General features: G+C 42.8%; 1 protein-coding gene across 1 annotated transcript in view; it reads left to right on the top strand.

Annotated features, from left to right (window-relative positions):
- Window positions 1–6,407: 6,407 nt before the first annotated feature.
- Window positions 6,408–24,300, top strand: part of DSC2 (desmocollin 2) — a 106,699-nt gene continuing 88,806 nt past the window's right edge. The window contains exon 1 of the mRNA XM_069620957.1: window positions 6,408–6,703. Coding sequence (XP_069477058.1) covers window positions 6,650–6,703 — 54 coding nt within the window. The 5' untranslated portion in view covers window positions 6,408–6,649. The remainder of the gene's footprint in view (window positions 6,704–24,300) is intronic.

The following is a 24,300-nucleotide window of genomic DNA, read 5'->3' as shown; positions in this document are numbered from 1 at the left end:
TCCTCCACCTCTGACTGTCTCACATCCTGACACAGCTCTGTCTCTGCTCTACTCTTCAATTTCTGATGCTCTTGCCCCTGTCATGAGGATCCGTTTGAAGTCCAAAGGCAAGTGCAATTCCTGGTATGACTCTGACCTAGCTACATTTAAACGCAAGTGTAGGGTGGCTGAGAGGAAATGGAGGGCTTCTTATTCATCCTCTGACAAACTGGCCTGTCTGCTCCAAAGGCAATACCAACTCTCTGTCCTCACCAAGAAGAGAGTCCACATTCATGCCTGTGTCTCTGTAGCATCTAACAACTCGGCTGAACTCTTTAAAATCTTCAAGGAGCTGGCCAACCCTGCTGCAGTCTCTACCCCTCCTATTCCCTCCCAGGCTCTTTGCAATGCCCTTGCCACTCACTTTATCTCAAAAACCCAGGACATCCTGTCCGCCCTCTCCTCCTCTGCCCCTCCTCTCCCCTCTCTGTGCTTGCCGACCCTCCTTCAGCCACCCCCTCCCTCCTTCTCATCCTTTCCTCTTTCCTCCCCTGATGAGGGCGCTAGACAAGTCTGATCTATGAAAGCCTTGTCAAAACAGGTTCATCCTGGTTCCCCTAAAACCATCAAGGACCACATTGACACCCTCGCTCCAGCCCTTGCCGATTTCTACAACCACTCATTTTCCTCAGGATCCTTTCCCTACCCTCTGAAGCACTCCCTTGTGCATCCTCTTCTCAAGAAACCCACAGCTGATCGTTCTTGTCACGCTAACTATCGCCCAATTTCCATTACTCCCTTTCTGGGCAAACACCAGGAAAAGCTGGCCATCTCAGCTTAACCTTCATTCTGATTCTGTTGGCTGTCTCCATGACCACCAGTCTGGCTTCAGAGCTGTCAGAAGCATGGAAACTGCTCTCCTGAACATCCGTGAAGATCTGTTCTCCAACCTTGACTCTAACATTCCATCTGTCCTCATCCTACTCCATTTCTCTTCTGCCTTCGACACGGACTGCCATACCATCATGCTCAACCGTCTCCATGATAACATGCGTATCACTGATCAGGTTTTGGACTGGTTGACCTCTTTCCTCTCTGATTGACCCTCCAGGTTCAAATTGGGTCCTTCCTATCATCTATCTTCCTCTCCATCTGTGGTGTTCCCCAGGGGTCCAACCTCTCGCCCTGGCTTTTCAACCAATACCTGGCAACTCTTGCCCACTGCATTGCAATTTTCTGCTCAAATTTCCAGTGCTATGCTGATGACACTGAACTCATTTTCAGGCTGCCCTCGGCTGCCTCCTCTCCCTCTCTCATATCTGATTGCCTAACTGCCATCAAGATTGTTGTTCCGACAATGATCTTTGTCTGAATGCCAGCAAGACAGAGATCCTCCTCATCGGCACACCTTCACCATCTTTTGCCCTCACTCTCTGGCCGGCCTCCCTTGGCCCTCCTCCTACCCCCACCTGCGAGTCTAAGAACCTCAGGGTCATCTTTGACTCCACACTTTCCTTCTCCACCCACATCTCTGATGTCTCTAAAAAGTCAAACTTCCACTTGCACCTCCTCAGAGGTACTCTGCCTTTCCTCTCCTTCCCCAGAGGCTCACTGTCTCCCAAGCTCTGGTTCTCTCTAGGTTGGACTATTGTAACAGCCTCTTTCTAAATCTACCTGCATCTACTCTCCGCCCTCTGCAACTAATCCAGAACAGGACTGCAAGACATGTCCTTGGCCTCAAGCTCTGGGATTGAATCTCACCAGCTCTGAAATCTCTCCATTGGCTCCCAGTGGATGCAAGGATTAAATTCAAATCCCTCTGCATTGTCCACAAGGCTTTCTGGGGCCTGCGTCCAAAATACCTTTAGCTATTCCTCTGCAAATACCTCCCTTCTCGAGCTCTTCGCTCCTCTACCTCCAACTACCTCAGGGTCAGAGGTTTTTCAAAGAAACGAGCTGGGGGAGATCTCTGTCTTTGGCTGGGACCTTCCTCTGGAAGAGCCTCCCTGACACTCTAAAAATCAAGACCTTCCTCTTTGCTTCTGCCTTCGCTCTCCCTCTCCCCAGCTGATCTGTTCTCTCTTGGCACTGTGCACCTGGCCACCCTCTGACCTCTGGGCCCTGGTACCTGCTCACCCTGCCACCCTCTCGGCATCTCCTGGCCACCCCTTGTACTGGGGTATGTATCTGTACCCATAACCCATACAGACACCCCCCTTTTTCTTCCTGCACTTATAAGACCTACCCTGTCTGCTGCCTTAAACCCAGCACTTGCCACTTGATGGCTGTACTACCACTGTTTGTTGCCTTTATTATTTATCTGTTACTCCTTTGCTCTGCACTTTCCACATCTCCCCCTTCTATGTAATTTTCCCCTCCCTCTCTGCAATGCACTTGCGCGTTCTCTATGTCACTGGGCCTAGTAAGATCGTTGTTTTGTTCTCCACTGTTCCCATCTCTTGCCTAGTCGCGCTCTGAAACACTTGTGTACGAGCATGATAGAAATAAAATATCAATTCAATCCCCACTGGTCACTGGGTAGACCCATTCGAAAGCCTACTTCCAATCCCTTTCATTCTTAGCTCGCTACTTACAGAGCTCACCCTTGAAGCTGATCTTCTGGCACAGGTCACAGGGTAGATCCCTTCTAACACCTACCTTCCATCCCTTTTCTCTTAGCTCGCTATTCAGCAGAGCTCATTCTTGAAGCTGGCCATCCGACCCACCTTCCTCGAACCACCCACAACCTGGTAAAACTAAATATATAAATCCCATACTCAAGGGGCCACCAAGCAACCCCCTCATCCCATTTGGACACACACTACCACTAACAACTTGTTTTCTGTCTTTTTCCTCACTTGGTGCATTTCTTCCAGCCCCAGTTTGATACATAAACCTTGTACAATGTAACCATTATATGTAACGTGTATTGTTAAAAATGTAATTGAATAATCAACAGTGTGACCCGATCATGTAACCACATTTTTTTAATTAAATCAACCCAACTACAACTGCCCACTTAAACTATACATCATATGCAATCATTACCTCTGCCCATCATATGTCACAATAATGACTCCTTGAACACCACTGCGCCGATCTCACATTGTGCACACGGTTTTGAATCACAACTAAATGCTGTTTTAACTACAATGGTCACCTCACAAAATGTTATGTAGTACACAATAAATGTACATTACTGTACGGTTGAACCTACGCAGCCTTTGTAAAGACCCCTGTTGGGTCAAAACACATGTCGGCACCACAGATGTTAATAAACCAGCACCCAAATCCAATTGAGTTGACAAAGACTGCTTATTTCTCGTGTTTCACGTACTAAATCAACTTGGACAAACTCTAAGCACTTAATATCCAACGCCGGGGCCTTGTGGTACCCAAAACCCCTTCACATCCAGATTGTGATAAACTCACAGGCACGATGGATCCCGAATATTTGCTGCTGGCAGTTGCCATGACAATTAGTATAAAACTCCACTTGAGTATAGGCGCGTTAGAAATGCCATATCATATCATATCCTATCACACTTAGACACAGAAAGGCATAGACGCCTCGTTCTGAGCGCTGCGTGTCCCGTATTGCCATGGAGGCACGCACGTTAGCAAATCACTGTCCGAACAATGACATTCCGGGAAAGAGAATAGCTTTCCCCTGTCAGTGCAACAGTGCTTCTTACTGAAGTACTGCTCTTCAATTCTTCTCATTTCTTGATCTTGCTTTCCTGATTCTGACTGCCTCTTGTGGATTTGCCCTTTGATACTACAACAAGTTTGTTGCCCCGGGTTTCCAACTTTTGAATTTCATTGTGAAGAATTGGTATCTGGATTTCCCATTAACTGTTAATGAGATGCTTGGTTTATTTTCCGCTGCTCCCTGAATCCTGCCTGGATTATAAGCTATTCTGCATTCATACTGCTTGGGCAAAATTCTTTACCAAGGTGTTTTCTTTAGAGCGTCCTTGTGCCGTCCCGGGTCAGGTCCTAATAACCATACTAATCAACTTTTGGATACCCTTCTCTGGTTCCTGGGTAAGCCTCTGCCGTAACTCATCCGGAATAACTTCATGGTTACACTTCTCAAGTGATTAATACAGGTGAGAAGCTTTATACGTGGTCATTTTATATCAGGATTCAAGATAGATTGCACACACTTATCATAACACACTTATCATATTGTTTTGTTCAGCAGATATAGAACACAAAATGTTTTTGCTTATCAGGCTTGATACAATTTATACGTGGTCTACATACAGGATATTATGGTTTGTTTCCTTTACATTAGATGTTGTTATTTTTTCATTAGAAATGCATTCGTTTCAGTTCCCTAAAGTCCTGTTCTTTCCTTCTTTAGCCTAGCAAAATCTGGACATCCTTTTTGCTCTTTCATTTGAACCTATATTTCCCCAGTAATTACATCTTTGGAGAAGTGTTGTTTCATAAGAAAGGTCACCCTCAATTGAGGAGATCTTTCATTGGGTTTGAACTGAGATACTGATGAATAGAGGATACCTATTGTCCAGGCAAGTCTATACACCAATTTCAGTTAATGACAGAGAATCTTTATTTGCTGGCTTACAAGCCAAGGAAAAACAGCATCCTACACCTAATGGGAACTGACCCCTATAACCTAACCTGCCCTCTAAACTCCTTACCGTTATAGATCACAGACCGAAACTTAAGAACATTCTTAAACCATTGCTAATCTTTCCGGCACACGCATCCTGCTTCCCTACAAATATAGTGAATGAATGAGTTACTTTGAAGTTCCTTTGTTGTATCTACTTCCGGTTGTCGTGTCATATGACATCTTCTGGGCTGTCAATTCCCGCTGTGTGGCATGGAGCACCCATCCCCATGACGACTTCTGTTCGCTTATGAGCAGTCCCAATGTTCATCCCAGTTTAAGATGGTTTAAGCCACCACGCAATTGCCTTCAACCTTGGCGCAAGCTCTCTCTGACCAGAACTTTTCAGTTCCTCACAGAGCACATGACCAATTACGTCCATAGAGAAACAGGTGGTGGGCAAAGTCAATGGAATCGGGGAATATCAAACAATCTGACAAAAGAAGAAAACCTTAGGTGATAGAGTTGTGGCGTCACAGAGACAGGCCAACTTTATTTTGTTTGTATATATTATACATCTGAAATTCATTTGACTATTATTTTTTAATTTATTTCCTGCCATTTTCCCTCAACAAAGACAACAGCTAGAAAATTGAGTACCTGGGCATATGATGGAAGTACCCAGCAAATACCTAATACCTATACACAAGCAGACCCTGTTGCCTTTGCCAGTGCTCGTTTCTTAACAGGTCTTCAGTTCAAGGACCAGATGTGAGTAAACTTGCAGCTCATAATCAAGTGGCTGGAGGCACACTTGGTAAAGCCATTTTTACCAGTACCAAATTACAGCTGCAATAAAGCCATTAACTCTCAGAAGAATGCTTAGTAATGCAGATATAGGTCAAAGTTTGATATTACTGTTTCATACAGCTAGCTCAAGGAGCTCCTAGGAGAACAGTAGTGGCAGGTGGTGTGTGGCAAGGCCATAGAGATTAGCATGGTGATGGTCAGTCAATGGACAGATAAATTACCAAACAACACTATTTGAGTGGCCCTTCCAGAAATCTTCCTCCTTTCTGTAATCCAAGGCAATAGTTTCGGCTTGTGGGCACCACAAAATATGTTGGCTTATAGGTGGCGCTTAAGTGGCACCTAATCGCAAAACAAACAAAAAATGTTATCTGAAGCGTATGCTATTTAATTAAAGCTTTTAAATATTTACGAATGAAAAAAAAAATTAACGAAGTTAAAAAGTCCTCACTATGGGAATGGTAACATTTACAAACAATGGATTCAAATGTGAAGTTAATTGTCATGAGTCAAAGGAATAATGCAGAGGGCACCGACCATATGACCAGCAAAGAGTCCAGGGGCTTGGGAAAAGAACTCGGACTGTAGTACTTTATTTACACTGGCTGGTGGTCTCCACCGAGTTAAAGTTATTGGAGTTGAGGGGGTACAGTCCATTGAGGGTGTCTACCTCATCGCTCACGTGTGAGAAAAGCCTAGGCACGTGACGTCACGCTCGCCGAGCCATGCACAGAAGGTGTCAAGGCCAAAGCTGGGGTGTAAACAGTGCGGGAAAGTGGGCGTGGCCTCCTGAGGCGATTGCTGCTGTCTGCGTAGTAGGCCGTTCTGTCAAGCCTCCGCTAGGCCGAACGCTGGGAGCCGCGTGCCGCCCCCACCCTCTGCATGAGTAACACTGAATAGCTAGGGAGGTTCCTCGTGCCTGTCACCGTGCTCAGCAGTAGGGGAGGCGGTATTGTTTTAAAGTTTCACGTAGAAACCAGCGGCGGGGAGTGTCTCTTTTCCCTGCTGCAAACGCAGCCCCACCCAGAACAAAGCCATACTCACCTGGTAGTCACCGACTGCGGGATCTGGGAGAAAAAATAACACCCAGCCCATTGCGGTGGCGCTGCTGTGACCGCGGAAGCTGTGGTGGCTGGCACTTCCTCTCTGGAAAGCGGCGGCGCAAGTCTCTTCGCTCCTGCTCTGCTTCCACCTGGTGCTGCCGTGGGACGCGCTCTGCTGCAAGGAACAACTTCGCCGGCTTTGGTATCGCGAGGAAGCGCGGGTTGTGCGCGAGGCATGGCCACCTGCGGATCCCGGACCCTTCTCCCCTGCGGTCTGCTGCTGCTACTGGTGAGTGACTGACAACCTGGCCCGCTAGGAAACAGACCGCCTGGGCATGGTCCTGGCTTCGTGCCCCACTGTGAGGGCAAAGCGCTTAATCGCGAGAAACACCGTTTAGCTTCAACAAGGAGACATTTCAGTATGTCCCAAGTTGAGTCTGAGTTCTTAATCCAGTCCTGTTTTTGTACTTTGCATGTCGGAGAATTGACCTGTTATGAATGCAGATTTATGAAAGGGGGGGAGAGGAGCTTCGTTCTTTAACAGGGCACAGTTTAAAATCGCTGAATGCCTTTCTTGGGCTTGAAACTAGATGAAAACCAAGGTGACAATCGTATTCATTTTCACACCTCCTCCTGAAGTTTTAGTGCACAATAATGTCCGCTCCCTCGATGTAACGCCGGCATTTCGGGTGAGGGTGATGGCCGAAGAGTAACGCATGCCTCTCTTGGTGTAGTCATCTCATATGTGGGCTGCCTCCAGTGCACCACGCAACACTGACCCCTGCTTGCCCGAGTGTGAGGGCTGATTCCCCGCCCCCTCGTCTTGTACCGCGGTGAACTTTAGCGGGGGCTTTCGAGTTGATCCGAATGAGACCTTTTGCACTGTTGGCCTAGAGTGCATCACGAGAAGCGTGCTTTCGTTTAGAAATCTACGGGGTTCCAAACACTGTGTGTGTATTTCAGCTGCTCAGCACACAGAGTGTGCTTGCTGAAAGATATTCTTTTTCACGGCCGACTGGCTTGCTGGCTGAACGTGCTCGTTTTTTTGTGTGTGTGCCGTGGGTGTGGTGTTTTGTTTCAAAGCTAAGAACAATATTGTTCATTTCTGCACAAATGTTTTACCATGCAACCCCGTGGGGACGGTAAAAGCCACCCACAGTGCCATCAGAGCTGACAACGCTTTGTAGTGTTTACTGGTGATTTTATATTGCTAACCCTTCAAGGCTGATTGATACTCAAGAACATTGTGTCACCCATATTTGCCCATGAATTACTATTTTATTAAAAGGTTGCACTTCCATTGTATCTACCGATTCCATGGTTGTTGCCTGAGTTGGGGGTGGGGGAGGGGGTTGAGGGAGGAGGGGTGCTGGCCCAGGAGAGAGTTTACAGAAAAGGGTCTCCGTTCGTGTACAGGATGCAACAGAGTGCAACAATTTGGGGCTCAAAGGCAGTGTGAGAGCGTGCATCAGAGCATTCTAATGTGTTGGAGGTGATTTAGTGGTGCCAAGGCAAGGGTGAGGTCCTCTAATTACGGTGAATGTCACTTAGCACACGATAGAGCCCAATGACAAGGGCTTTCAGGCTATTAGAGCTTGTGCAAGGGGAAAGGGAAGCCTTCCATGGGACTTACTGTGACCATTCGGGTCCCCTTTCATAGTGTTTGAGCATCACAAAGGGAACCCTCGGAATGTAACTTTCACAGGTGGTTACATCGTCCATTCCAAGCTTGCTGATTGGCCAGAGAGTTAGCTAGTGAGAACAATGGAAAAGCATGCAGGTTTTTATTGGTGAGGCTAATCTGGAATGGCAGACTAGACAGTAATGGTTGGTTCAGGGTGGGCTTCTGACCCCCTTACAATGGGGATTTGCATGTGCACACTGAGGATAGCATTGGGTTTCTTATTGTAAAGAGGTAAAGGCAAACCCTTATTCACAGGCGATTTTCAACAAGTTCCATGGTCATCAAACCAACCACAGGTCTGATTTGCTATTTAATTTCGAAATATATTCCACTGGAGATATCCCTACAGATAAGGTGGTGTAGCTGCCACATTTAATCACTCAAAATTGGTAAATACTCCCCCAAAAAAGAAACATATGAAGTCCAAAATACGCCTACCAAAAAATAGGTATTGGACATCGGAGAGTCCATGGATACGTTTGAACCATAAGTGCATGCCGTGTGGTACCATGGGAAGAAACTATTATTATTACTGCCCGAGCCAAAGAGGTCAATGTATCTTTTAATCTGCATGAATAACTAGGTACAAAGAAATATTACAAAAGCATATTGTTTTATTAAATACTCCCATTGGGAATGGGACTTCCTATTTTTGAAAGTGCGAGTCAAAACGTGAGTAAAATACTCACTCCAAAATATCTGGAGCACTGACTGCTGGTTTCACATGCCCGTTTCACCCTTCAAACGGGTGTTGAGTGAGAACATGTCTTCTTAACCCTCCCTTTTTGTTATCTTTAGATTTGACGCAGCTTTCCCCTCTATTAGAAGTTTTTTTGGGTGCTAAATTTACCAATTTGATATGTTTTGGATGCTTTGCTTCCAACAATGACCTATGACTCGGAAGAGCTATCTTCAATTTTAGTTACCAAATGTTTTTTTTATTTTTTATTTTTTTACTGATAGCATTGGATGAGAGCAATATGCCTGTACAGTTCCATGAACACGAGTTGCTGCTTAACCCCGATTAGGTCAGAAGATACAGGGCAACTTGAGAGATGCCTTAGTACATTTTCTCTGATGGGACCACTTTCTACTTTGAGAATGGTGTAACTTGGTTTTTGGCCCTGTTGAAAGCGAATAATCTACTTTACAGACCACACCCCCTTTCGTTTTAAGTATTGCCATGCTTGTCCTTCAGGGCAACTAGCATTTTGTTTGTATTTGTAGTGAAGTACTGTGGTACCCCACTCCCCAACTAAAATTACACTTATTTATTCACTACTGCAGCTGTGTGCTGTTTTGCTTACATTAAGGTTGCTTTTTGTTATGAAAGAAAACTTTAGGCGAATGCCGAGGCAAGACATTGGCAGAGCTTGTCTGATCTCGTAAGGTCCTGTACAGGAGGCTTTTTGGCAGGCAACCTATTTATCTATTGCTACACCTTGGGAAGTGTTTAGCCCTCTTTGGGGAGTGATAGATGTACTTTAAGAAGTGATTACTTCGCATTAGCATCTGTGGTGGGTTTCTTGTAGAACCAACTTTGTTTTTCCTAAATAAAACCTACACAAAATTACACATTTGTATGTGTCTCTGACACGATGCAAGTGTTCTTTGCCATGCAAAATTCATTTTTAAGTCGGAAAATTATTAGCAGCGTTTGAACATTTGCGTTTTATTATAAACTGTAAATGCTGCCAATGGAAGACTGGCACAGCCTTAAAAACACTACGCTCGAATTGAAGAGTTTGCCATCCGATGGTGCAGTTTTTCAGACCTTTTCTGCTAAGGTGAAAAACGCATTTGACAGTGACCGCAACAATGTGTGTAAATATTTTGTTACTTCCAAGCAGTGAAATTCCAGTAAGTTTAACGAAAGTGAATCGCAATCTAACTTTGTAAATGGTTTGCAAAAGTAATACTTTTGTGTCTGCTGTGGAGTCTTAAATTAAGCACCTCATCACCCCTTCTGGAAGAATCACACCAGTTTCAAAACCTTTTCAAACTGTTTACTTCTAACGGTAAGCACTTATTTTGCTTAACCCACTAATAAATATATCATTGGGCATCTTGGTCAGCCATCCTGGTCATGATTCTAATTGCAACCCTAGTGGCCCAAGAAGAAATTTAATGCTGTTCACTTATTGTTTGAACAAGACTTGATTGGCCCGCATACCTTCCACAGTCAGGAAACCGAAACCGGCTTTTGTAGTGTGAGCTCATTCAAAATGGCAGCTAAGTTCAGGCCTCACATCCCCAGATATGATTTTGAAGTGTGAGTATTTTACTCCTCATGTTTGGAAGTTGGGCTGTAAAGGTTTTTTCCTGCGAGTGAAAAGCTAGTTCTCTTTGTTCATTGGGGTATTTTAGGCAAGTAAAAATACCTTTTAATTTTGAATATCTAAGCATTTTTGTTACAAATACCTCAGAAAATACATTAGTAGGTCTGGTCTATGTGGCAAGTTTACTTTTGACCTGAACACCACATCTCCGGTGAAGGGGGATTCGAGCCCCTTACGTGCTGCTCCCAGTTTTCCGTCTTTGTGTGGGTATATGCCTAATTTAAGGGAGGCTAACTTACACATATGTCACTTGGAGGTCTTTTTTTAAAATGTTGGTCCTATAGGCAGTTATCTTAACATTTTTTAGTTTTGACGTAAGGAAAAGCCAGGCAAGGGTAAGGGGAACACCATCCTCGAAACGTGGATATAAATCAAGCATTTGTGCGTCAGCGATTCGATGACCTTGTATGGTATGGCTGCACGAAACTCGTGAGATGAAACAGAAACTATGGTGTCAGAAAAGCAAAACCTTTTGCCAAGCCTATATGATAATTGGCTTTGTTATTAAGCACTGCCCACTTCTTTGTCATTATAGGGTGGCACCCTAACCAGTCCATATATGGTGGCACCCTAACCAGTCGGAATAGGGTGGCACCCTAACCCGTCCACTACTTTGAAGTTTAATGATACTATCACATCCTCATTATCTTTTGTTTCTGAGATGGTAGTAAAACGGCACTATTGAAAAGCACCCCACTAAAAGTATGTGGAATAAATAATGGTCGTTCAGTACAGCTACTCTGGCCAGTGACTTGGACACAGAGAAAAACATTTCTCGATTGAATTTTCTTTTGGGTTTAAAAGAAGCTGAGCTTTCATGTAGAAGTATTTTTGTGTCCATGGGAACATCAGCCATTAAAGAGTCCCCACATTGTTGACGTTTTTATCCCTGGATATTGCAGAGCCTATCAAATTGAGTTTGTTTTCCTTACGTTGCAGATTTTCACTTGAAAACATTGTGAACCACAATCTGCACATATGTAAACGTGGTCTTCATTTTTGGCATGTACACAAAAAAAAAACACTGGAAAAGTGTGTCCGGGTACGCTTTCAAGCACAGACTGCAACTACTCCTGACATTTCGGTGCAGTGCCCTCCTCCCCCTTTTTTTCTGTCTGTTGATGAGAGAAAACATTCCCTATGCGGGAAATGCAACTTTTGGGACACCCCACATAACTTTCGCCCTCCTGAACAGAACTTCATGTAATATTTTAAAATATATAGTTAACAAGCAGTTGAGGTTCAGTGCAACAAAACTCTCTTGAAATTCATTGACATAAACAATAAATCGGCATCTTAACGCAGAACAAAAACCCTGAAATCCCCCAGTTGTTGGAAGCTATGCCAACTTCAATATATGAGCCACCCCCTTGCTCAGCTCAAAATAACACTGATGACATCACTGGTACATCAGATCTCATTGGAAAGCGAGAGAGATGCAGCATTTAACATGTATTGCTGCATCTAAAATTGCAATGAACCGGGAAGATGGAGGCACTGGTGGGAGGAGGAGATACTGCGATGAGGAGTCGTCACTGGGATCTAGAGAGTATTCATTATCAATAATTAATGAGCTTTTATACTGCACCGAAGAAAATGGAGGAATAGAGATATAGAAAAGAGGATAGGAAGAATGAACTGAGGGAAAGAGTGCATGGAGAGAAACAAATAATTGTAAATATATAGTCTGGATGCTTGAGAGGCTTGAGATGTGCTCGGGTTATCCTAAGTCTAGGAATGATTGACCGGGTCATCTGAGATGAACCGTACCTTTAAACCTCTACAGAAGTTGGCTATCAAGGACAACAAAGACAAATATAAATGTGTTGCTCATTTATAAGAAATCTTGAAAAAAGATGAAAGAAGTAGATGTGGGAAGAGAAGCTAAGGAACCAAAACATGTAATTTAAAACATATAATTGTGATATCCTCAACATTAGGATATCAATCCAAAAGAAAACCATAGCCCAAATCTTTCAACCTCTTGCATGTTTTCTTCTGCTAAAGAAGCTTTAGATTATTGTTTACTATATGAACTTTATATATGAGCAATACAAGAAGATTCGGATTGCATGCATCTAGGTCTTGGGTTGCTGTTTCCAGTATTGAGATATTTGAAAAAATAGCGTTATTTTTCTTTCTCTTTACTGTATTAGTTTGCTAAGTGATGTGACACAAACATTGTCAATGGCTGCTTTATATATGTAGTTCAGTATATGGTTATACTGTTAAATTCGAGATCTTTCTAGTTAAATCACATGAAAAGTTTGTCCAATGAAAACAAAGGATAATAGAAACACAGATGGGCACAATTTACTTTAATGGAGAATTGTAGCAATTTCTCCCAGTCCAACCCACAAAGTACCACATTCCCCTGTTTGCATTCTCACAACTATCTTTAGTGTATTTGTGAATTGATCTTTCAATATGCTTTTTTTTCCTTTATATTTTCTTTTCAACAAAAATCAAGGATTGCTTTCTAAATGCATTGTAACTACTTCTGACGTTCCAAATAGCATATTCTCAGCCTCCTTCATCATAATATTTTATATTTTCCAAATATGTACTCTTTCCTTTTGCCACCCAAAAGGGATGACGATATTCGATATGGGGGTGGGTGTTTTTTTGTTTTTTTAACAGAGCTATTCCTAGACTCCAAACCATCATAATTTGCCTTCAGTTACATGTTCTCAACATCAAACATACCTCATTCCCCCACAACACTTTTTAAAAAAAAATAAATATTTTAAGGTCAAATTTAAAAACAGAAATGATTTTCAATATGGCATACTTTCAGAAATGAAAAATTGGCTCGAACAATACATAATGGGAGACTGGGTGCCAGTGCCACACTGTTCTACACCAACATTTATACACAAACCAACAGAGGAGTTCCTTTGCAAGTTATCTGATGCTTTTCAAATGCATTTGAAGAAAATCAGTCCAGTGGTTTGGTCTGTGCACATGAGTACAATTTGCACGTTTTCCCAATGGAAAAAATAAAAAAACACACTTTTTTTTTTCTTTTCCTCATTATATAATTTTGTACCAAAAGAAAGATTTGCAGCAAATGTTTCAGTATTGTGGGTTCAATGCGACGCACTCTTGGTGGAACGTTCAGCATAACATTTCCCAAAGTCAGTCAAACGTTATTAGACTTGGAATGTTTGCATTTTCAACGGGTGTGTATGTGTGTATATATATATCTTTTCCTGTGGACAAGGCCAACTCAACCTTAGTTATAGAGTCTCTAGCAGCAACTTTATATGAACAAGAAAGCCCCGCCTGTTCATTCAGAAGGCAATTTTTCAAAGAAACAAACAAGATTCACTCGTTATGTCACAATTTCGAATGCATTTTTCTCGAATGAAAAATGCCGGGGAGAAAAACGTTGAATTGTCCTGTCCTGATAAAATGGCTGCCACAGCCCGGATTGATGGGTAGCTCCCAGCACTACGTGTGTATTTGTAGGGATCCTGCCTGGCAGCAGTGCTTGTAGCTGAGGGGGGAGGTTGCTGTCCTTCAGGTCTTTTCTTTGGAGGGTGATGATTCTTCGAAATCCCTGTGATAGTGAGTGGCAGGTCTAACTTGGTGGTAAACGCTGTCCAGAAGTACAGGTTGGTTTTTCTAATCCATTAACAAAGATTTCTTGAAAAATCGCCCTAACTGCACACTAAATGGTTTTATTTTATATTATTTTGAGACCTAAATGTATGTTTGCAATAGTTGCAAATCCTATTTTTGGCATTCTTCTGCTGGCGCGTTTAGTTGTGTATTCGTGGCATTACGGTGAATGTAGAAATAAGTCCATGCAGCTGTTCAACATCACCTTCCGTCTCTACAGCTAGCAGGGAGAATAAAGGCCATTATCAGAGCTCATCTCTTTCTCTCCAAGTCTGCTGTACGCCTACAATAAAACAGAAAACCATAGTTTCATTGTTGACAACCAGTTCCATAGTGCTTGTGATGTGCTTGACCACCACTTAGCCAAGGTAATTGAAACTGTTTTATGTATAGTACTATATATTGCAGTTTCTTGAGTGCCACAATTAATACTAGCTTTAGTTTGCATGTTAATACGTACATTCTCAACCAAAATGAGCCTTTATCCCTGTGGGGAGGTACGGCGAGCCATTTTAGGATTGGTTGCCATTTTGCAGCAACTTTTAAAAAAAAATCAATAAATGTATGACTGAAGCAAGCTTGACCTTCCTTGCTCACCTGAGGCTATGTCTGTCTGAAGGTAAATACGGTGCCACGTTGTGTCGCTGCACTGTTTCATTGACGTAATAATTGATGCCTGCGTGTCTCTCGATTCCAGTTGCACAAGCTACAGTGCAGTGTTACAATGTGGCCTTGAATTTACTTAATTAAGGCTGTAGCATCAGTTGAACGATGGCAGACTTTCAGTCGTCAATATTTGTTACTTTAGTAAAAGTTTCTGCAATTTTCTCCCTAGAGTACATTTGTTGTTTCGTTTAAGTGCTAATTTGTATGTGGCAGCTGTAAGCCACAGTTTGGAATTTTGTTTCCTGCCCAAGAGCAGCAGAATACATAACATCTTGTAACGCCATGCGAGGCACATATTCTATTTGTAAAATTGATGTAATACCTATGAAGCGAGACGTTCTTTTGCAGCACTTATAACTTCTTAGATCAGGCTATCCAAGTGTTTGCGTATTGTATTGATATTACCTTTCCAAAGTAATTGTACTGTACCTAACAACACGGAAGCTTCTATAGGCAGCATATTATACAATGGTGATTTGCCCTATGAAATCAGTGGGGGGTTCGGGGGGAGGGGGTTGCGGCGACTGGACATGCTCTTTATCCAGATGCACTGCCCTGTGATGGTTGTAGGAGCTGTGGCTGTCTCAAACAGGTGCTTTGAAGTTCATCGTCGTGATTCCTTTGAAGGTTCTTGTCTATTGCACACCAGCCCCGCCTGATAGGTTTATGGTCCTGGTTATTTACCACCTGTGAAGGGAAGCTCTGGCTTGCATGTCCCTCTTTAACTGCCTTTGTATCCCAAGTGCACAGCTCCCCTGAATGGCAGATTAACTTTGATATTACAGGCACTGCACTAAATATTTACACGTTCTATGTGATGTCATCTGTGTGCTTGGGTGCTGTGCAGTCATAGTTGCATAGCGTTGCTTTGTCACCCGAATGGGACGGGTATGCCCAGACGTGGGTCCCGTGCCTGCTGGGCCTAGAGACCCAAGCTACTCATCACTGATGAGCCCCAACAAGGGCGAAACATGTTTGGAGATGCTTGTGGTCTCGTGCAGAAGGAATGTGGCCTAGCAGTTCGGGCTGGACTGCCTCTTTTGGGTTGGGGCCAAGCCTGATTTGCATATGGTCTTTCCCCTTCTGTAATGGCTTGGCACGCAAAGAACGGTGGTCTAGAGGATTGCCCAGAGCAATGCCAGTGGTTAAGATTCATTCTAAACCTTCCAGCCATCAACTTTGTTTTTGCATAGCTTCCAATACCTGCTAAACTCAAGAGTCTCTTTGCATCAAAGTTCACCTTTTTTGTCACTTCAACTAAAGTGTTTATATTTATTTTTTACTGATTTCTACAGTGTTTTGTTATGCTATACCTCCCACCACCTGTAATTTTGTCGTTTTTATTCGGATGACATCATTGATGCTGCATGTGTTCTTCAGCTAAGCAACATGGGTTTTATCAAGTACATCATTATTTTTTTTGTCCACTAGATAAGAATGGATTGCTAATGTTGCACTTTCACGAGCAGTTGGGTAGTGGGGGCATGGTGGGGGCTGTGATGTGGAAGAGAGAGGTGCGGTAGAGTGGGGCACTGTGATGAGGAGGAATATGGGGTAAAGACCTGGATTACTTTTGGGTAAGCGGGTCGAAGAAGAGGCAATTGTAGGAATGGAGAGAAAATGAAACGCTTTGGGTCCAGCAATGCATCATGGGAGATAACCTTTTGGGTACAGGGGCTCCCAGCCTTCCACCATGTTAACTAATGGATGGATTTATGCCAAACCAACAAAGGATTTTCTTCGAGTGCTTTGTGCCCAACTTGTTTCCAATTTGGTAAACGTTTGTCTAGCCGTTTGACAGTACTCGTGTGCAAACATTGGTACATTTTCTCAATGGAAAATGAGTGCAAAAAGTGAAACCCCCTGCCCCCATTTCATTTACCCTTTATAACTTTTGAATCCTAAACAGACTTGTGTGAAGTTTTTCAGTTTTGGAAGTCCTGATCTCTCCAACTGCTCGCAAGCGTGCGGTTTTTGGACGCTACAGCAACTGTATGACATTGGAGGAGGAGGGTAGTTGAAAGCTGCTTGTTTCCATGCCACTTGGTATATTGATTTATTTGACTTTTGTGCTGCATTGTTTATTTGTATTGCTCAATACTTTGCTGCCTTTTCCACTTTTGCTACATGTACACCGTTACTAGAGATTGCATTTTATTTATCACTGCTCTGTTACATAAAGCATTTTGCTCTTTGACCCACTGCATTTTATTTTTTACCCAAGAATGGGAGCCCCTCTACTGAGAATGAAAATTCAAATAACCATACTAATATGCAAATATGTATTTCTCCTGTAGGAGCTATTCATGGGGGCAACAATTAATGCTGGGGGTTCATTCCTCCCCCAAGCAAGAGTGCCACACCTATTGAACAATGGCTTATATGCTTCAAAGGCAGAATTAGCTAAGAATCTAACACCACAGTACTCCCTCACCCCAGGCTGACATGCAGAAGGAATAGAATTTTTCTTTTAACACAGTGATTATCAAGAGGCATATCACATTGCTCCGTGGCACACCTTGTTTCCTTTCTGACAGTGCTATAACTACCAACAAGTTGAAAACGCCCGTTTGTTTTTCAAAATGAAAAATCACAGAATCTCTAAAACACAACTTGTTGAGTTTTCCTTTCTTGTCTCCAGACCCCTTGGTCACATGTAACGGGAAACATGGGTCTAGAGACTATTTCAGATAATTGGGGTACTCAAAAGAATGAACCTATGGTAAAGATAATCTGTGCAGCACACTAGGACATGACAATTGTACTTCACCTTGGTATGTGGTCTACTTGAATTCAAGGTTGAGCTTTTCTATTGGGCAAAATAATCGACGTGTGCAGCACTCTTTATTTCTGACATTCCTGCACACTTTCCATCTGTAACAACATTCTACCATAACAGACATATAATAAAAACGCTCTTTTCAGTATACAATGAACATATTTCCTTTACCGCTAGATGGTGAGAATGTTCCCCTTCAATGTGGAGTTCCTAGTGCTCTCTATATCTAAAGTGTGCTTTTAAATCAGCTTTGGCACTTTGCTTAACCATGAAGACATTCTGCACAGCACAGATATTGTTAACATTGATAACCCCTCTGCTTTAAGGCAGGATATGCGAAATGTTGAACAGTGTGGGATTTTTGTTTTTAAATACACCCTATCTCTTTAGGGGATAGTTGGGTTTGGTAACAATAATGTAGGTGACACCCAATTACTTTAAAAGACTATTGACCCGATTAATGGTAAAGTGCGCAGAAATCCTGGAGCGCCTGTGCGCCGAGTACGTCCCTGCATGCACACATGCAAATTAGAAACCACCACATTTGCATGCTGCCTGGCGCGAATACTTGCACCCTCAAAATCGTGCATGGGGTCCCAGCAAGCAGGCCTGCATCTCGGGGACCAATCTGCATTCACACCCAGGTAAACCGTTCCTGCACACCGCTACACTGATTACGAGCACCACTAAGTTAGATCGGAAACCCCAGCTGCATGCACGCACCCCTAAATCGGACACCCGATCTTACCTCTGCGTAGTGATTCCTATGCGCAAGTGTCTGTATGCCTGCCTTTGGGTGGTGGATAGTATGAGGGCTTTGTGTGGCCATTTCCTACCGGGAGGTTGTGCGGCCGGATCCCTGAATCTGTATTGTTCCACGCAATAGTGGGTGTGCGATTGCCTGAGTGCCGTCCCTTGTAATGCCTACTTTTTGGCATGTTCTTCCCCATTTTTTTTGTGTTCCACCCTTCCCTGTCCTCTGTACAAGCCACACCCACGCTCTGTTTGCTGTCTCGCACAAGGCACTCGGCCGCTTGCAGGGATGTTCCGGACTGCTGGGAAATCCACCCAAGTCCGAGGAAAATCCTGCACATTCGATTCAATGGGTCAACATACAGGATTATGCACGCAGTTTGGCATGCAAGTTCCCTATTTTCCACGCAAATAATTCCATGAATCTGGCTCTATATCTTTATCGGCACCTTGGATAGATGTTCGAATTGTCCCCAAATCACTCCAGTGTCGGTTGACTATGTGGGAATTCATTAAATTATTACATTATTGATTAGTAAGGAAATGCTATGGATCTACCCCTGGATGCCCATTCCATGAATATCTATATAAGGAAAGACTTTTAAATAGAACCTGCACCAATGGTTTGTTCTGTTGGGCACATTTGCTTACTTTGAATTTGTCTGGGATTGTGCACAGGTGCCATTATCACGTCAGCCCCTTGGAAACAATTACTGCCTTCTGGTGTGGTCTCAGTTAGGGAGGGCATTCCAGGCTCAATCTTGCAGTCTGCCTCTCCTGGTTTCTGTTATGGCGCCACTCCAGCCTCAGCCCTTCTTCAGATTACCAGCCCCCAGCTCTGCTGCTTATCTCCCGATCTGAGTTCCTCCTTTTCATCCTGAAAACGTTTTAGTCAGTCCACTGTCCCATTGTGCATCCAGTTTTAAAATCTAACCACACCCAAAAATGTCTAAATTAAAATGTACTAGCTCATTGATACTCCTGATAGAGCATCTCTTGTTTTTCCACCCCTAAACAAGGCCTAGCCCAGTCCCTCTGATTGGTTCTCAGATCTCCAGGACCCATTTTCAGCAGTTTTTGGTCCACCCATCTGAAATTGCATTTCTGAACAACTTTGATATGAATTTGAAAATCTTCAACACTCTCTCCATTTTGAGCCTCATTTTCTCAACCCATATATTTCTAAATTGGTCTAATCATGGTGATCGCAATGAACCGTGTCTGGTGTAGGCAGGTGACTGCCTGTGCGAATGACAGATTTGTGCAATTTTGGCAGAATAGATAGACTGGTTTCTGATTCAATAAGCTGCCATATCTCTGACTTTCTGACCCCGTAACCTTTTCTTGGAAGCTGAAATCACATTTTAGCTTAACTCTGGTTCACAGGCTCAATTTTGAGGGGGATTCCTATCAAATAATGGTTTTCATGTGTGTTCCGAAGACATATGAACCTTCTCTGTATCCATTATGGTTCCCCAGTTTGAACAAAATCTGATTTCCCCATATAACCCTATGCAACACTTTTAATTACATGGATATTTTTTTCACTAAATTAATAATCCTTTCTGTTACCAAAACCTGTATGTAGGCCTGGCCATCTGGCTTTTGTTGACTTAGTCTGCAATAAAAACACTATACATTCTTTCAAGGCTAAGGTGTGCCACCTTATTTCCTTGAGCAGAGGGCCATCACTCTGCCCCTGAATCATGTGACATTCTCCAATTACATCTCAACTGTCAGTCAGCCCAGAACCCCACCACAAACAGAATACAATGTTGAGTATTTTAAAAAGTTCAGACTCCAAGGGCTGCAGTTCTATTTACTCTGTGGTCATCATTCCACCACAAATAAACCTCCTCCCAGGCACACGCTCTGTTCCCTTCTTGCCTCTGCTGAGCTTCAAAGAGATTGACCAAATGGAAAGATGCAGGAGAATTTGACCTTTGAATCTAATGGTGGGACGTGTTTCTTTTGCCTAAACACACGTTTTAATGATGGACAGAAATGGTACTTTTTATCTTGTTGCATTTTCTTTACGCATGAGGCATGCACCAGATCTTGCAGTATACAATATACAAGTTGTTAATTCTTCCTTCTCGCTACTGATCTTAATTTATTTTGTAAAAGCTGACGGTGTCAAAAGTTTCATTAATGTGTGCCTTTTTGAATTTACTTCTGGCAATGACGTTCCATCTTTTATGTGTTGCATAAAAACTGTAGAGTTCACAAACGTCTCTATATGGCATATCTTTTTCAGCAGAACTGCACTCCAGTACTTCAGTACCGTAGTGGGAAGGAGACCGGCAGCCTTTCGGCCTTGTTGTTCGAACACAGGGTACACTTAAAATGTTTCTTTTTCTGAAGACACTATTTAGATGTTTGGCAGTTGAGAGTTAAATGCTGGCCTTTTGTCTGGCAGCCAACAATGTGCTTTCCATATTCATGCACCTTTGGGCCTAAACATGGCCAGATAAAGTTCCTTTGTACCTTCGGGCTAAAAATACCCCCACACTCCCCTGTGAAAGGTGCAGTGAGCTAAAAAGTGGCAGTAGACACTCCTGGGTGGGGTGCGCCCCTTTAGGTTATTTGAACTATGGCCATCCTCGATAGAGGGGCTCCCACATGTCTTGTAAATTTAGTATTTTCATGGCTCACATCTTACAATGATTGGATGCCAGATAAGGGGTGTATCGGCCACTTTTACTCTCTAAAAATTGGCAAATACCTTCAAAAATATTAAAATGGGAGTCAAAATACTCCTAACAGAAAATATGAAGAATCTTGCGCCCATACTTTCACCCTCACAGCTCCATAAATGTTTCTTCCAGTAGTGCATGTAGTACCACAGGAAGAAACTCCTATTTTAACTGCCTGATTGTAAGACATAAATGTGCACCTTTTACAGTGCATGAATAACCAAATGCAAAGAAATAGATATTACAAAAACATTTCTATTTTTTACTAAAAACATATTTTTACTTGTTTATAAAATATTCTTATTGAGAATTGAACTTCCATTTTTACTCCCTAAAAAATCATTTTACTCACAACTTTATGAGGTTGGGAGTATTTTACTCCCACTTGCAAATCATCTGCAGCACTGCATGTGAGAATGTTATTGTTTGTGTTTCTGAGCCTGGATGATCGTTCTGTTCGGGGTGTGCTTTCTTTGTGTTGAATGTCTGCATTATGTTTAAGTGTATGTTCGTTTACAATTGACATATTACAATTGTTTGACTAAAGAGCGTTTGAGGCAGTTTTTTTCTATTTATAAAGAGGCTTGCAATATCTCTTGTCGATCTACTGTGCTGAACAAGCTTTTCAAAAAATGGCAGCATTTTTATATATCCCACTGTTTATTAAAATGGTTATAACCATACTTACACTCGTACACGCCATTCAACCCTGTTGTAATTCACCCTCTGTAAGATAGTTATGTTTTGCAGAACAAAATCAGCAGTGTGTAATCCCAACTAACCCAGTGCAAATTTATTTGGCCGAATCATCTGGATTTTGCAGGCAGATCCCCCAAACATTCACAAATTATGGGAAGGTATTTTAATTTTTTTTAACATTTTTCAATCTGTCGTCTGGGACCAGTCCTCCGGCTTCCACCTCCAAACGACAGTGCAACTATTTTGAAAGCTAAACTCTGACGTCATTCCCAGCCAGGCTTACTTTCCAAATTACATACATCAGCATTAAATCGCCACCATTACTCTGAGGAGGGAGTTGGTTTATGTTTAAACATGGATGCACTAATGTGTGTGTGGGGGGGGGGATTCTGCCACATCACTCCCATGCCACTAATTTGGGAGCCACGGGCACCAGATTACCACCTATTCCCAATGACGGGGCTTTGTTGGTGTGTCAGTGAGATCTCGTTGATTTCTGGCACATGCATAATGGATGCATGGCGGAAAAACAAAAACTGCAAAAAGTAAGGAGCTTGGCACATTAAGTGGAACCCTTGGTAGTTCTCTTCAGTGGCGCATCTCCACATTGCAAGAGTAAGTGTGTGTGTGTGTGTGTGTGTGTGTGTGTGTGTATTTGATTGGTTCCTGTACCTAGAGACTCTAATCTCAGCCATAGCATTCATGCTAAACCTTCCTAAGTACCTAGAGTTTCGAGGCAAGAGAGGTTCTGTGTGGCTTGTGTCTTCTGTAAGCGATATTCAATCAACACTACAGCTAAGTCAATGCCTAGTCTGGGATGCTGAGGAAAACCCTTATTGATGTATTTTTATGTCCAGTTCAGTACTCTGGATGACAACCCTTGTATAACACCCCCCTCTTAGAATCCCCCTGACCCCACTGAGCCAAGAAGTAGGTTTGTTTTGCAAATTGAAAGGTTTATTTGAAAATTTAAACATATATAATCACACTTCTATAAATAAATTGATAATGGATATTACACTTGTGAATATGAGCAGTAATCCGCAAGAGGTAATTTATGAATAGGAACAGAAGAATAAGGTGGGAAAGAATGCTTTATATGGTTCAAGGAAACGCAATGATGAATGAAATGCAGTACAGAAAGTAACTTGATGTGGCTTCAACAAACGACAATGTAATCACTTTTCCTTGACAATTCACTCCCCCCCACCCCCCTATGCAATGTAAGAAATGGAAGGAGAGCACACAGTCTTCAAGAATTCCAACAAATCACACTTTATAATGCAATACACAGTTCCAGTTCCCCCAGCAAGCTTAGAGAAAACAGGTATGAGTTTTAAACACAGGCGAATTACTTTGAAATGTGGTGGCAATGAAGTGAAAATGCTAAAATTTATTTTAATTCCCTGCAGGAGGTTCAGGGTGAGGGAGAGATACTTTATATTAGTTCAGGCTCACTTTAGCAATGCTCTATGCGTAACTACCAGGTTGCAAACAGATTTTAACAAAGGAAAGATAAGGATTTGAGAGGAAAGTTAAATCTCGTTCCTAGGACAAACGGTTCCAGAGATACGGACCATTTAATAAAGGTAGATTTTCGGATTTAAAGTAAAACTCAAATGACAGGTGACAGCTTGCAGCTGCAGAATTGACAGGTGACAGTTGTGCAGCTTTACAAATGACAGATGACACGATTTCTAGGGGGCTGTTCTAATTAGGTTAAAATGGTTTGGATTAGATTATTTTAACTAAGAGATTGGGTTCTGCACAGTTCTGGTGGATACTCGCTCCTAATTTTGAAATGAATGGGCCTCGTCACGGATCTGGTCAACACGTCCAGCGGAGGTTCTCTCTGCTCGGCGGGTCAATCAGGCACCGGTTCTGCTCACAGCGATCCGGATCTCTGGTTCTGCTCACAGCGGTCTGGGTCTGGTCTGCGGTTCCGGCAAAAGTTCTTGCCAGGGAATTCAAACAGCTCGCCCGGCTGTTGAATAGTTTGAAAATGATTTTAAGGATGCTGAGGCCTGCTGAGAAGAGTTCTCAGTTTGCGGGTTTAGGCCCTTGCTTTAAGTTCTGAAGTAAATTTCTGATCTCTGAAGATTGATGGATGTGAAGTCTGGGGTCTCCCGGCAGAGCGTCCCGCAGAAAATGTAATTGAATGTCTCTACCTGTCCCAGCAGTCTCTTTTTATGTGTTTTGGAAGTGGGTGTGTGCGTGGCATAACTGAGCCTGCCCCTCTCTACTTGTCATTGGCCCAATTCTCCCCTCTCCCATGATTGTGAGTCAGAGTGATGAGGTCTGTTTATGGGTCAGAGGATCGGCCCCTGGTCAATTTGCCCACAAATCTATATTTGATTCAAATACATATTTCCCAGGTACACAAGTGGTTGACATTACATGTACATATTACACCTTGCTTAAGGTAGTCTCTGTTCCGCCTCTGGCGTTTCTAGGAGCTTGCATTCAAAAATGGCAACTTATTTTCGATTTTAGTGGGTTGTGCAATATTGGTTTTTCATCAAAAATTATACAAAGGTACATTTCCCTTCCACATATATCCCAGTAACATTCCATGTCTCTAGCTTAAATACATTGTCTACAATATTCATAATTAGCGGGGTTTTGCCCCAGAACATGGTACAAATT

This window comes from Ambystoma mexicanum, chromosome 5q (assembly GCF_040938575.1).
Source record: "Ambystoma mexicanum isolate Mex_15411 chromosome 5q, UKY_AmexF1_1, whole genome shotgun sequence".
Classification (NCBI taxonomy): Eukaryota; Metazoa; Chordata; class Amphibia; order Caudata; family Ambystomatidae; genus Ambystoma; species Ambystoma mexicanum.
This window is presented reverse-complemented; position numbering and strand designations above follow the sequence as displayed.